The following is a 13,234-nucleotide window of genomic DNA, read 5'->3' on the forward strand; positions in this document are numbered from 1 at the left end:
ACTGGGGGGGAGTGAGCGAGTGCCTGTGTGGGGCTGAGTTGCCAGCTGGGGTTAAACCATGACAGTCCTCAACCCTTCTTTCTTTCCAACCAGAACTTCATGTTCCAGGATCTCCTGCAAAAAGCAGCCCGATTTACTCTTGGCTTCTCTGTCAATTTCGAAAATTAAATTAAGAAAGTCAGGCATCTCTTGACTTACTTCTTCAAAATGAAGGGTAGCTGTAAAAGTCGTTCTATTACACAGTAGGTTTTTGTTACAGGACATTTGTTAACTTCTTGGATTTCCATCTGTTCTTTCCACATGATTTTGCATTGTTTGGCTACATACAGTGACACTGTACACCTCAAGGAAGCAGTAAATCATCATTTTCTTTCCTTTCTATAAAAACTCAGCCCTTTTCAAGTTGCAAAGCTGCATATTAAAACTACTGTCTGCTGACTTTCATATTTTCTGAGGCAACATCTGGCATAATAACTGATTGCAAATACGATCAGAGTTAGGAAGATTTCCTTCCAGCAGTCTTCCAGCTGGCTTTATTCCCAAATATCAGCCCAACAGAAAAGAAAAAAATCTATTTGGCACTGTCTCCAGTTGCAGTCTCTTACTCTTCAGGTAGAACAGTTTCCCTTCCCAGGGAGGTTTTGATGACATGGGATTCAGATGATGGGATCTGAACTGCACTGGAACTCGTACGGCCTCCAGGGTTCAGGACAGATGCTCTCTGATGCCTAAGGAATTAGGAATCCCAGCTTGTGCTGTAGAAGAATAATAGAGTTTATCCCCTCCAAAGTCTAAACATACAGATAAATATAGGTATAATTTTGAGGAACTTAAATGTAATCCTATCATTATGAGTAGTAGGCTTCAGCTGCAGACATTCTCCTGTAATTAAGCAGAATTATTCATAAGGGGGTTGGCTGTAGTCAAGGCAGACTCGGTAGCTCAGGTTATTGTTAAACAGTGTTAAAACAGCAGGGGCAACTCAGCCCGGGGTGACCACATCGCTGGCCTAATGTGGGTGTGTGATGCGACTCTGCCCACGTGTGATCGCTCTGCCTCCACGAGTGTGATGTTTGTCTTTCAGTTCTCCTGAATTCGGAGGCAGGCATTGTGGGCTTAACACGTCTTTGCCTTTCTCCTCAGACCGTAATGTACATCAATGCAGGCTGAGTGCAGAGCCCCCATATACCTCTTTTACACTCTGTAAGCACAGGTGTACGGCTAACAAAGCGAGGAAGGATCCAGCTCCCAACTCCTGACCCCTCTCTCATGCTCCCTGCTGCACTTCACTCCCAAATGAGAGCAGAAGCAAACAGCAAATCTCTTCCATCTACAAGCTCCTTGGCACAGCACCATCAGGCAAGACCAAGTACAATCTAGGAATGGAAACGTAGCTTATATTTAGACTGGAGCATTAAATACTATACCCTAGAAAACTATGTTTTGGTGTGGCTTCTGATAGGGGATGGAGGAGTGATGTGAGATTTTTGCAGTTCTCCTAAAAATACCTAACTGATAAAATTCATGCCATGGTCAAGGTAGAAATCATACAAGAAGAGAAAAGGTCTCTTACTATTCACCTAATAAACACTTCAGATTAGTTAAACCTAAAATAATTTTAAATCTCCAGTCTTAATCTAACAGTTTATTCTGTTTGATTACACTTTGCATTTTATTTCCCCTGAAGAGCATCACCAGCAATGTCATATTTCCCACTGGTTTTCAATAGCTTCACATTGTGATTTCCAGGCTGTGCTAGAATAAATAGCGCAGCCTGGAAACTGAAGCGGCATGCAAGACTGATCATTTGCTCAAAATCAACAGTTTTCAAGTAAATGAATGGAACATAATTGCATTTCAGCTTCAGCTTGAAAATGTAACCAGCGTTAGCATGCAATCTTCCTGTTGAGTTTACACTCAATGGCACTTGCTTATTAGAGATGATTCTGGGTGACTGCACTGTTTGTATATGGATAGTAGCTCACGGAGATGTAATTTCTTGTCCTGCACAAATCACTCCAACGATGTACTCTGACCTCTCATATAACAAAGACATCCTTATACTAATTTCCGAGTGATTCATGTATTTGTTTACTTCACCTTTACTCTGTAATCCTGGGGCCCAACCTATCCTCCATGATTCACCATGTGCAAGGGCTCTGTAACTCCCTCACCACCCATGAGCTCTCCATAAGAAGCCAAGCCTGACCAGGAGAATTGAGTGCATGAGGTTCAGCTGCCGCATCTCAGATTTGGTTTGGGCCAAAACATGCCAGTATTCTAATTTCGCCACTGACAACAGAATATCCCCAAAAGCAAATAAAATCTACTCTCACATCTATACTTGTTTCCATGGAAATATGCAGTTACAAGGGGTTTTTTGCTCATTTTCAAAATTTTCTCTGCCAGCCTACCATATTTTTTTCCAGACAGCCCTAGTAACTGCATAGGTTTACCCAAATACAAAGACTACTGCAGATGTGCCAGACTTGCTCAAAGCCAAGTAGAGAGCTGTTCAGCGTGACCCCAAGAAAGCATCCATGCAGCAACACTGCTGCCAGTCCTTAATACAGAGAGCGCCAATTGTCTGGAGATCCTTTCAGCCAGGGACTAACAAAACCTTTTCGTTACCGAGGACCAAGTGTTTTTGGTGAGATGGCAAACAACACGCACTGTAGTGCTACCCAGCAAGATGAACACTAATAACAACTCACCGTCAACACGGTTCACATCCTGGCCTTAGACTCTGGCTTTAGAGTGAAGGATGTAGTATTTGTAGTGCAAGTCTGTCCCCAGTGGCTGCCAAACATTTTGCTTCTGGCAGTAGCCCTCTTGCATTGCCCCTCACCATATGTCACCGTCTCCAGCTACCTCCTCACGCCCTGTCTCTTTGCTTCCCTGCTCTGCACATCTGCCCCAGCCAGAAGCTCCATATCCCTAGCGACTCGTGTGAAGTGGCTGAGGCCCAGCCACAGATGACAACATTAAGCAAAGCCCCTGGGCCGTGAGCGGTGGGGACGATGCTTCGGCTTTGGGCAGTTACTTTGAAGTCGCTCAGGGTGCTGTGTGCTCACTGCACTGGAACAGCCTGGCGGGGGCTGCAGAACAATGCCTACAACCCAGGGGAGGAGGGAGGCTTTGCCTGCATCTCCCCGGCAGGCAGTTTGTGGCAGCAGAAGGAGGAAAGCAAACACCCATCCTGCCACCCACAGAGGAAGGGAAAGGCATGCTGTGCCAGGGCTGTGGGCAGAGCAGAAGCAGGGAGTGACAAGAGCCAAAGGCAGAGCACGGGAAATCGATGAAAGGAGCCAACGCTGAAATCTCCCGGAGGAGGACTTTGGTTTTTATCAGGTTGTTACACCGACATCGTAGCATGCTGGGTTTCAGTCCTTGGCTACCAGGCAAGCCCAGCCTGTGAAGTCTCATGGGACTTTATGTTCAGCATTACCTCAGAGCAGGCTGCAAAATAACTCGGGTGGAGGGGCTGCAGGACTGTAAACAAAGGATTATGGCATGTGGCAAGGACCTGTTTAGAGAGGAGGGAACGATGCTATCATGGAGATGGGGATCAGTAAGACCTTAAACTGAGTGCCTCATTAAAGTTTTAAACTAGTACTTAAATGGTCCAGCTGACAGAGGAAGGCTATGCTGGAGAGGCTTTGCTATGACTGGGAGAGATGCAGGAGCTGCCTCCAGGCAGGGAAGGGACACACTTATCCTCCTGCCCTCGGGGAAGGCACCGGGTGCCTGTGCTCCATAAACAGCTAGAAAGAGAAGGACACTGTGCCTGGGAGATACCAGCAGCCTGTAGCCTAAAAACTGTGTCAGAGGGCTCCTTACTCTCCTCTCCCCAAGGCTGTCACCTTCCCCCTATCCCCAGGGCTCAGGAAGCAGCAGTATTCCGGTGCAAAACCAAGAGGTGTCTAAACAGGAGTGAGTAGGCTGAGAGCTGGACTAGCTACACAATAGCTAGGTCAGGGTCCTCGCAACAATGGCGTAAACACAGCATGAGAAAGAGAGAGTAGAAATTGCAACTAGACGGAAACAGGATACAACATGGAAAACAAAAGCTATTTAGCAAGGAGGAAATCATTTGCCAACTAACGTTCCCCATAGCCGAGGGGGGAACCATTCTAGAAAGTCAAACTGTATTGAGCGAACCTTAGGAGAGCTAGCAAATCAGGGAAGGGGACATGAGGAGATGCTAGAGAGGAGGAAGGCAACGCACCAGCACCAGGACTGTGCCAGGCAGTGCAGAGGTAAGTGCTGGGCGGGAACCCACTGCTCAGTTCAGGGCAGCAGCTCCTGGGAGAGCCCGACACGCTGGGAGGAGGTCAGAAGAAAGGCGATAGCTCCTTGTGCAACTACAGAGGATTGATTTGCAATGACAGTATGTTTTCCCTGGCTCTGAGGGGATATAGAAACGGTTTACAAACATTTGTTAGGCATAAACCCAAGCAGGAGGGAGGGCAAATTACTTACTAGAGAAGATAAAACAAAGAGAGGAAAACCCGAAGCTGAAAGTAAATAATAACATTTTACCAATGAGCTCTAGTAGGCTGTGAAATAGCTCTCACGAGGAGAGCAGGGAAAAACCTAGGTACGGGCAGTTTTAAAGTTGGGTGGGAAGAAAGTAATTAATGCACGTGTGGTGAAGAGCATACAGAAGAATTTGTTGAAATGATACAAATATTTCCACCCCCACGATCTGTAGTCCCAATTTTCCACTGCCCTGCATCTCTTGCTATCATTAACAGCAATGCAAAGAAGGAAAATGTTTATTAAAGCAGGAGCGTAACCTTATAGTACTGCTCCGCCTGAGTGCGTAGATTTCTAGGCATTAGGTTTTATAATTGTGTGTGGGAAAACGGCTCACTAGCAGTCATCCTCTTCAACTCCTCCAGAGATCTCCTCCTACCCCATCCCAAATCTCCTTTAGTCTTGATGAGGTAGGGGTATGACTCCATGTTTGGATAGTGTGTGTTAATGTCTCCTAAAGTCATACCCAGCTGCTTCTAAAATCTCCCGATAAATCCCCTCCCAATGGCATTTGGGAGACCACTTATAGGACTCCTAAAGATCCACGAGGAAACCCGAAAGATCAAGGCCCAAATACAGCATCACTGGAGGCTGAAACAGCCACCTGCCAAAAGCCCCGAGAAGCCCACACCTTACCTGGCATATACACTTACCAGCTTAATATTTTCCACGAGGAGGGAACACAGCTATGGCTTGACAGCTACGGCGCTGCAGCTAGTATTAATGGTTAGCCCCATCAGCCAGCGAGCTAGGCTCTTCAGAGCACAGAACTGTTCCCTGGCCTGAGGATTTTTCACATAACTAATTACCAAGCTTTATAACCGTCCCCTGCAGACTATGATGATGACGAATGAATGAGATCAGATTAGTCAATATGGTTTATTGGTGGAGTTTGCCCACTCGCTGCAGATGCATCATTACTGGGTGCATTCATCAGCATGGGGATGAGCATGACTCGAAGTCTCTGCCTGTACAATATGAAACCACAACCAACCTGCAGCTCTTCGGCTTTCTCCCAAGGACTCCCGAGGCCTTTCTTGGGTCCTTCTGTTGCTCTGTATGCTTGTCCCAGGCCATCCTGGAAGTCCTTTGCTGAGTGCCATGTCCTTCCTTACTAAAGCGAAGCAGATTAAGCTGCGCCTGTAGAGGTTAAAGGAGAAATTGCTGAAAAGCACTGAAGTCGTAACACGGTGGCTAATGGTGCATTTGCTACTGCTGTCCTCTGCCTGACAAAGTCAGAGTGGCTCCACTGTGTGGCACAGATGCTCTGCAGCTCCGCAACCAGCAACGATCCCCTTTTTCCTAAACGGTATTTCTAGAGCAGGGCATTCCTCAACCCCACCGAGGCTGCTGAGCCCAGGATCCCTGTAGAAACAGGGGATCTATCAAAGTAACTGCAACCAGCATGTTCAAAGTCAGCACCTGAAAAGGTGTGCTGTATTGCCTATAACATCACTCTCGTTCCCCCTTTGTCAGTCCTGACACATCCCTGCAGCAAGCAATAGCTTGCGTTAGCACTAAAGGGAATAGGGTTTCATGGCTGGAAACTGCTTTGAACTGAAATTTGAGAGCTGTGCCTTTCTTTTCCAGCTCTGGCATGAATTCCCCAGGTGGCCCGAGGCAGGCACCTTCATCTCCCCGTGGCTCAGTTGGCCATCTGTAAAACTGGGTTAGCATCCCCTCCTCCTTCTTACACCCCTTTTATCCTTGTTTATATTAACCCTCAATACAGACGGGCTTGTTTGCGTGCAGGCACAGTGCAAAACAGGGGGCACGACCCTGAAAGCGCCTCTCATGGGGAAGGATGGGTGCGCAGAGGGGCAAGCGCCCGGCAGGACGCAGGGATGGAGGGATGCGCACGCAGGGATGGAGGACGCCCGCCTGCAGGGAAGGACCCACGCCTGGCGGGCCGGGCGTCTGCCGCCCGCCCGAGCCAGCCCCGGCGCCGCTCCCGCCGCAGCAGCGCCCGGCCCGGCCCGGCCCGGCCCCTCACAGCGGGGGGAGGGCGGGACCCCCGCCCGGCAGCAGCGCTGCCCCCGGCCCGGCCCGGCCCCGCCGCGGGGCTGCGGGGCGGGTTCCCCCCGCGCCCGCCTCCGCCCGCCCCCCGCGCGGGGCCCGCAGCGGGCAGCGCGGGGCGCCGCAGCCTGCGGGCGGCCGCCGTGCCCGCCGCCGCCGCCGCCCCGGAGGTGGGGGCGCCGCGCGGGGCGCGGGGTGCCATGGAGGCGCCGCCGCCGCCCGCCTGATCCCCGAGGCTGCCGGCACCGAGACAAAGCGCGGGGCTGCCCGCCGCGCCCGCCCGGTGAGTGCAGCGGGGGGGCTCCGTCCTGCGCCGTGGGCACCGGCCCGGGGGGGGGGTCCCGGTCCCGCACGCAGCCCTGCCTGACACCCCCGTGCACCCCCATCCCCATTCACAGCCCAGACGCCCCCGTCCGCCGCTCCGCCGAGCCCGGTGCACCGCAAGCGTCCTAGTCCGTCGCCCGACCACCCCCCATCCCAAACTCCCCCACCTCTGGCCCGGACCCACGCCGTGCGCCCCCCGCACTCCCATTCGTTGCCAAGCAAGCCTGCGCCCACGGCCCAAACATGCCGCAGGGGCTCTGAACGCACCCCACGCACCCCCCACCACCCCAAACGCCCCCACGCACAACCCACGCACCCTAAAGACTCCCCTACCACCCCCGCCCCCCGTGCCCGAGCAGACACTCCCAACACCCCCGCTGACCGCCCAAACGCATCTCCCCCCCCACCCAGGCACTCCCCTCCGCCAAACACCGCTCCCCCCCCCAACACCCCGGGCGACCTGCCCCCCTCCCTCCCCAAACACAGCCCAGCGGCACCCCCCCAGCCCAGGCACACCCCCCCCCCCGGGGCAGGCAGACCCCACCACCCCTCTCCAGCTCCTCCTGCCCGCCCTGCCCTTGCGCCTTGCCGGGGAGACAAAAGGGGTCCCTGCGCCCACCGCCCCGCTCACCCGCCGCCGCTCTCTCCCTTGCAGGCCGAGCCATGGTGGAGCCGCCGGCTGAGCCTCCCCCGCAGCCCTGCCCGGCGCCCGGGGGGGCAGCGGCGGCGGCGGCGGGGGGAGAGCCGGCCCGGCCCGGGGAGCAGTCGCCGCTGCTGCACCTGGACCTGTACAACTTCGACTGCGCGGCGGCGGAGGGCAGCCGGTACGTGCTGACCAGCCCGCGCTCGCTGGAGGCCTGCGCCCGCTGCGCCGTGCGGCCGGTGGAGCTGCTGCCGCGGGCGCTGGGGGAACTGCTGCGGGAGGCCCCCGGGCGCTCCATGCGGGTGGCCGCCGGCCTCTACGAGGCCTACGAGCGGGAGCGCCGCCGCAAGCTGCAGCAGTGCCGGGAGGAGCGGGAGCGGATTATCCGGGAGGAGAAGAGGCGGATCCTCGCGCCCCCTCGGCAGCCTGCCGCCCTCGCCCGCCGCCCGCGCCGCCCCCCGGGCCGCCGCCACCGCTGCCGCCGCGCCCCGGCCCCATGGCGGGGGGAAGGCCGGGGCGTCGGGGGGCGCCAAGGCCAAGAGCCACTCCCTGGACTCGCTGCAGAAGCGCCGTGAGGGCAGCTGGGGCAAGACCTCCTCCGAGTCGGGGGCCTCGTCCTCCTACAGCGGGGAGAGCCTGCGGGAGCGCGGGGGCAAGGGGGGCGGCCGGGGCCGGGGGGCAGCAGCCGCCGCCGCCGGCAGCGGCTCCCTGCTGGGGCGCAGCTTTAGCCTGGGCGACCTCAGCCACTCGCCGCAGACGGCGCAGAGGGTGGAGAGGATCGTCAGGGAGGTGAGGAGGAGGAAGGGCCTCTCCGAGGTGCCCGAGAGGGACAAGAAGATCGCGGCGCTGATGATCGCCAAGCACCAGGAGGCCAGCCTGCTGCGGGAGCAGCAGCAGGCCGCCCACCTGCAGTGGGACAGCCAGCGGCGCCTGGCGGAGCGGCGGAAGGAGCAGGAGGAGAAGGAGAAGCAGAGGGCCCTCCTGCAGGGCCAGCGCATGTGGGAGAGCCAGGTGGAGAAGCGTCGCGGGAGGCTGAGCCAGGAGCAGGAGGAAGCCGCCCTGCTGAAGCAGAGGCAGCGGCTGGTGTGCGAGGAGAGGTGGCGGGAGCAAGCGGAGAAGCAGGAGCGGCTGCGCAGGGAGAGGCTGGAGAGGGCCGTCCAGGAGGACAAGCAGAAGAAGCTCCATCAGGAGCACAACCTGAAGGCGAAGGAGGAGGGCAAGAAGGAGCACCGGGAGCGAGAGGAGCAGCTCCTGCAAGAGAAGCTGTCCACCGCCGCACAGAAGAGGCTGAAGAAGGAGGTGCAGCTGCAGAAGGAGAAGAAACTGCTCAACCAAGCAGAGAAGCTGAAGCACGAGGCCTTGCTCAAGGAACTGGCCAAGCAAGAGGCTGAAGAAAAGGAGATGCTGAAGGCCTCCCTGGAGATGAGTTTGACGAAGGCTCAGGAGAACTACGAGCAGCTAGTGGAGAAGAGGAACCAGGAGCTGAGGGAGAAGGCCAGGCGGGAGGACATGCAGATCCAGAGAGCCAAACTGGCAGCAGAGAAGAAGGAAAGAGAGCAGAAGGAGCACTTGGAGGCCCTGGCCAGGGAGACAGAGAGAAAGCTCCAGCATGCTGCCCAGGTGGCCGAAGAGGTCGTCCAAGAAAAAGCCCGCAAGGTGGTCTTGAGCCGTCTGGAGAAGGAGAAAGTGCAGAAGATGAACAAGCAAAAGGTAGAACAGTATGAGGACTTACGGCGCAGGGAGATCCTCCTCTCTATAGAGAGGAAGCTGGAGAGGAGCGAGCAGATCTTCAAGGAGAAGAAGACTGTCTTGGAAAATGCCAGGTCTGTTGCTCGGGCATCCTTCCATGTCCGGGAAAAGGTACGGGAGGAGACGAACATGCGCACCTTTGACAAGATGGCCTTGGAAGCAGAACTGCATGCCCACCTGAATAAAAAATGAAAGACCTTGTCATGGATGAGTGGAGATAGATCACTAGTTGTCCATTGTGATGCATCAGAAAGCTCCTCCACATTAACATTTAAAAAGCAACAACAACCGACAACCGCCCTAATTTCTTATTTTGGGGGAGCAGGGTACCGCACAAAAACATGGCAGCTATTTCACATACTGTTTAAAATATGTTTTTGTTCTGGGTGTGTTTTAAGGACTGACCTCAGTCATCTTTACGGAGGGGAAGCGAGTTTTTGTGTCCTCTACCCCACAAGCACACGCATCTTCTCAGAGAGGGCTGCAAAAGAAGTCTGCTTGAAGCCTGTGAGTTACCGATTGATTGTCTACACCGGAGCTGATTACAACTGCACTCTTTTCAGTTGGAAATGCAGACAACACAGACTACTCACTGCTAGAGCCTACTGACTAAGAACCAAAACCGCCCCAGCTGATTCTGGCTTGAGTGACAGGCAGCTTGGTTTAAGTTACAGGACTGCATTTTCAAAGCCACTGCACTCCCATGCCGAAGGTGAGGAGGGCTGGAGCAGAGAATGCCATATGCCCCTCGGTGCCCCTCACGCGCTGCTGGTGCCGAGCTAGAGAAAGCACAGATCAAGACTTCGTAACACCATGTAAGTAGACCTTACGATCAGAGCTGGGCAGAAGCTGTTAGAAGTGCTCACAAATACAATTTCACTTTTGCCATTTGCAACTGTTGCCCTTCCTGGTTTTATCCTCACCCCTCCTTCTCCTTTCCAAGTTTCTCTTGCAAACATTTGTACAATTTATTATTTTCTTTCGGAGGGGGAGAGAGGAGAGAAGTTTGTGGGCGATCTACAAACTGACAGGCACCCACGCAACCCACTTGTTCATTAAGATACGTGAATGATCCTGTGGAAACTGGCCTTTGTGGCAAACACGCGGATCCATTTGTAAATGGAAATCTGCAAACAGATTGCATGGAGAAATTGCCACCCTTGGGAGTTCTCAAAACTTGAGGACACCCTTGGCAACCTTATCCAATTTGTCCTGCCTTGAGCAGGAGGTTGGACCAGGTGTGTTCCATAGGTCCTCTCCAACCTAATGGTTCTGTGAGCTGCTTGCAATGAGACATTCACCCAGCTCTTATCATCGTCTACTGAGCAGGGCAGCATTTGCCTGTCCACTGGTGCTAACAGTTGTATTCTTATAGAGGGCATAAAAAAGAGTAGATGCACAAAATAAGGTACATGACAGATTCTCTTAGATGAGGATCACGGCTTTTTTATAACTAACTCGGTACCATTTAGAGGTAACTGAGTCCTTCTGCCGTTAATGCACTGGAAATGTGAAAAGCCTACCTATGCCCCATGCACAGCATTCAAGTAAGACAGTGTTCTGCTCCAGGTTTCCATGTTTACTCTCTGCTGGGTTGCAGTTATGAGCATGCACCCAAACCAGGCACTTTCTGCTGGTTTTTTTCTGGCTCCAGGCAGCGCCAGCTCTCTATTCCACCATCCATGACGCCTAGATGGCATCAGACCTGGAACGTGGGGGAGAAGCAGCAAGAACAGCCAGGATCTTGCTTGCTTGCGGATGTCTCTGACAAAAAACACAGCAGAAGAGAAAACCAGAAGAAGGTTGACATATGGCACAGGCATGCAGTCCTGCACACATAGATTACTTACCAGAGTTTCCTCGGAGGTGACAGCAGGTAAAAAACCTCTCTAAGGAAGGTGTTAAGTGAACAGCAACAACAACGGTAGACCAAGCACAACCTGGTACCCTGCAAGGCTGGAGACATTGTACAAACAGTGCTGAAAATTAAGCGAGTAGGGATTTTCTTTGATTTTGATGGAACTTGCTCTTCTTTGAATCACGGTACAATTGGTGCCGTTGAGGGCAGGCAGCATGAAAGTAGGGCACCTGAGCGATGTTTGCTCTGTCAATCATTGGCTCGCTGTGTAACGCCAGGCAAGTCCTCAAGGGCTGGGCTTGCTCCTATTGATATAAACGGAAGCAGAGTCAGGCTCTTGGGATTGCTGGGACTTGCCGGAAATAGTAACGCTTGGCAGAACGCTTCAAAGACTTCGGACAAATGATGCTAACAAAGCACAAAGTACTATTTATTTATTTATTTATTTATTTATTTGAGTAGTTATTAAAGTAAAACATATCCATTGGTGAAAAGCACTAATTAACACGAAAATCTAAAAATATCGGTAGCTGTGGGAAGGACAGCTGTGTTACTGTTTCCAGCTATGTTACTGTTTCCAGCTAGGAGTCTGTCCCCTCACCCTCGTCCTCAAAACAGCAATCCGTTTAAACAGTGGAACCAATCCTGCTGTAACACCGGACAAGGTCCTTGATAAAAAACGATCGTCTTCACATTTTGTTTGTACCGCAGTGGTCCATGTGTGCTGTCGTAGCTGCAAAGACCTAGAAAAGAGATGCCCAGTGGCCCAAATCCAGCCTGCACAAAACTTCCTTGCTCCCTGGCAGCACTAGAGTTGGGATAAAACCTGCAGTGAGTCCAGCATAGCCAACATTTCACCTTGTTTGTAGCCTTTGGGGCTGCAGAGAAAGCCTGCCAGCACAGATGTGAGGGCTCTTGCTCCCCACGTCATCGCACTGTGGTTGAAGTTCACTGCTCAGTCCATTTAGCAGAGGGCAAATGGGGAGAGCTGGGAAACAGCGAAAAGAAGGCAAAATGTGGTGGACGAATGAGTAGACACAGTCTCTAACTGGAACAGCAGTTTTTCCCTAAAGGTCTACTGCAATCTACCTGAAGGCTTTGTCCAAACCTCCCTCTGACGGGGCTTTTCCAGTGTGGACTGAGAACATTTTACAGCCCAGGAGACGTGTCTTGGCCACCGACTGTAATTACACCTGGGGTCCATCTCCTGCTGCTGACTGAGTTTGACACCTTGGGGCTACAGCCGAACTAATTAAAACACACCTATGTGGTGGTAATTGGATTGGCAAACTACTGTTCCTATACCATGCAGTGTGCAGCTGAAGTTTTGAATGTGCAATCTAAGAAAAAAATATTTTTTTTTCAAAAGACATTAATCTGTGTATGGATATTTTTTATTTCTGTAGTGGTGCCAGTCCAAAGTCTGTGAAAGTCAATGGAGTTTATAAGTTGTTTAAAACTGTGGCGTGGAAAGTTAAGTCAGCAAGTTGGGTGGAGGTGTGAGAGGTATTTCTTGGGTCTGCTTATGCTTCTGTTTATTTGAGAAGGAGTTTTACTGGTGGATTTCTGTGGGAACAGAAATTAAACCCTGGGACACATGTAAAAAGTGTGGCCCTTTTAGGTGAGGCTTATTTGGTGTTTTTGATACTGAGCTGCAGGCCAGGGAGAACTAAAAATCAAAGCAAGCAACATGTTACCTCACAGCTCGGAAGTAGATCAGAGCTTATTTAGAGCAGAGGAGCAGCTGATGAATTTGGTTAGGTCCTGCAGAAAGATAACTTAGGTTGGTCCTGTCCTGGGATTAGAAAACACATTTTAGGCTATTGCTGTATTATAGTCATAAGGTTATAATAAAGACTTTCCTTCTAGGCCATTTGCGTGCATGCCACAGAATGACCACTAGACCTTGAAATACCCACACTTTAAAAGCAACAGCAACAAAAGGACAATTATCAGGAAACTTCTGTCACTGGTAACACATCTTAGATCCAGTTAACATCAAATTCCCAGGTTTCAATTCCTAAACACTTGGAGTCTAGCTCCAGGTTTCTTGTTGGATCCCATAGATCTGAAATAGATCCCAAAATCTGAATCCAATGCCACTA

General features: G+C 52.3%; 1 protein-coding gene and 1 long non-coding RNA gene across 2 annotated transcripts; one reads left to right on the forward strand and one right to left on the reverse strand.

The window, feature by feature from the left end:
* Nucleotides 1–496: 496 nt before the first annotated feature.
* Nucleotides 497–7,687, reverse strand: LOC128139648 (uncharacterized). Its single transcript, XR_008234454.1, has 3 exons — nucleotides 7,511–7,687; nucleotides 5,193–5,679; nucleotides 497–755 (listed from the first exon to the last, which is right to left on the reverse strand). It is a non-coding gene; the product is annotated as an uncharacterized LOC128139648 (long non-coding RNA).
* CCDC177 (coiled-coil domain containing 177) lies at nucleotides 6,591–12,737 on the forward strand. Its single transcript, XM_052782349.1, is given in 3 exon segments — nucleotides 6,591–6,838; nucleotides 7,535–7,961; nucleotides 7,963–12,737. Coding segments are annotated over 2 exon segments (1,920 nt in total). The 5' UTR covers nucleotides 6,591–6,838; nucleotides 7,535–7,542; the 3' UTR covers nucleotides 9,464–12,737.
* Nucleotides 12,738–13,234: the final 497 nt, after the last annotated feature.

The sequence above is a fragment of the Harpia harpyja genome, chromosome 3 (genome assembly GCF_026419915.1).
Source record: "Harpia harpyja isolate bHarHar1 chromosome 3, bHarHar1 primary haplotype, whole genome shotgun sequence".
Taxonomy (NCBI): Eukaryota; Metazoa; Chordata; class Aves; order Accipitriformes; family Accipitridae; genus Harpia; species Harpia harpyja.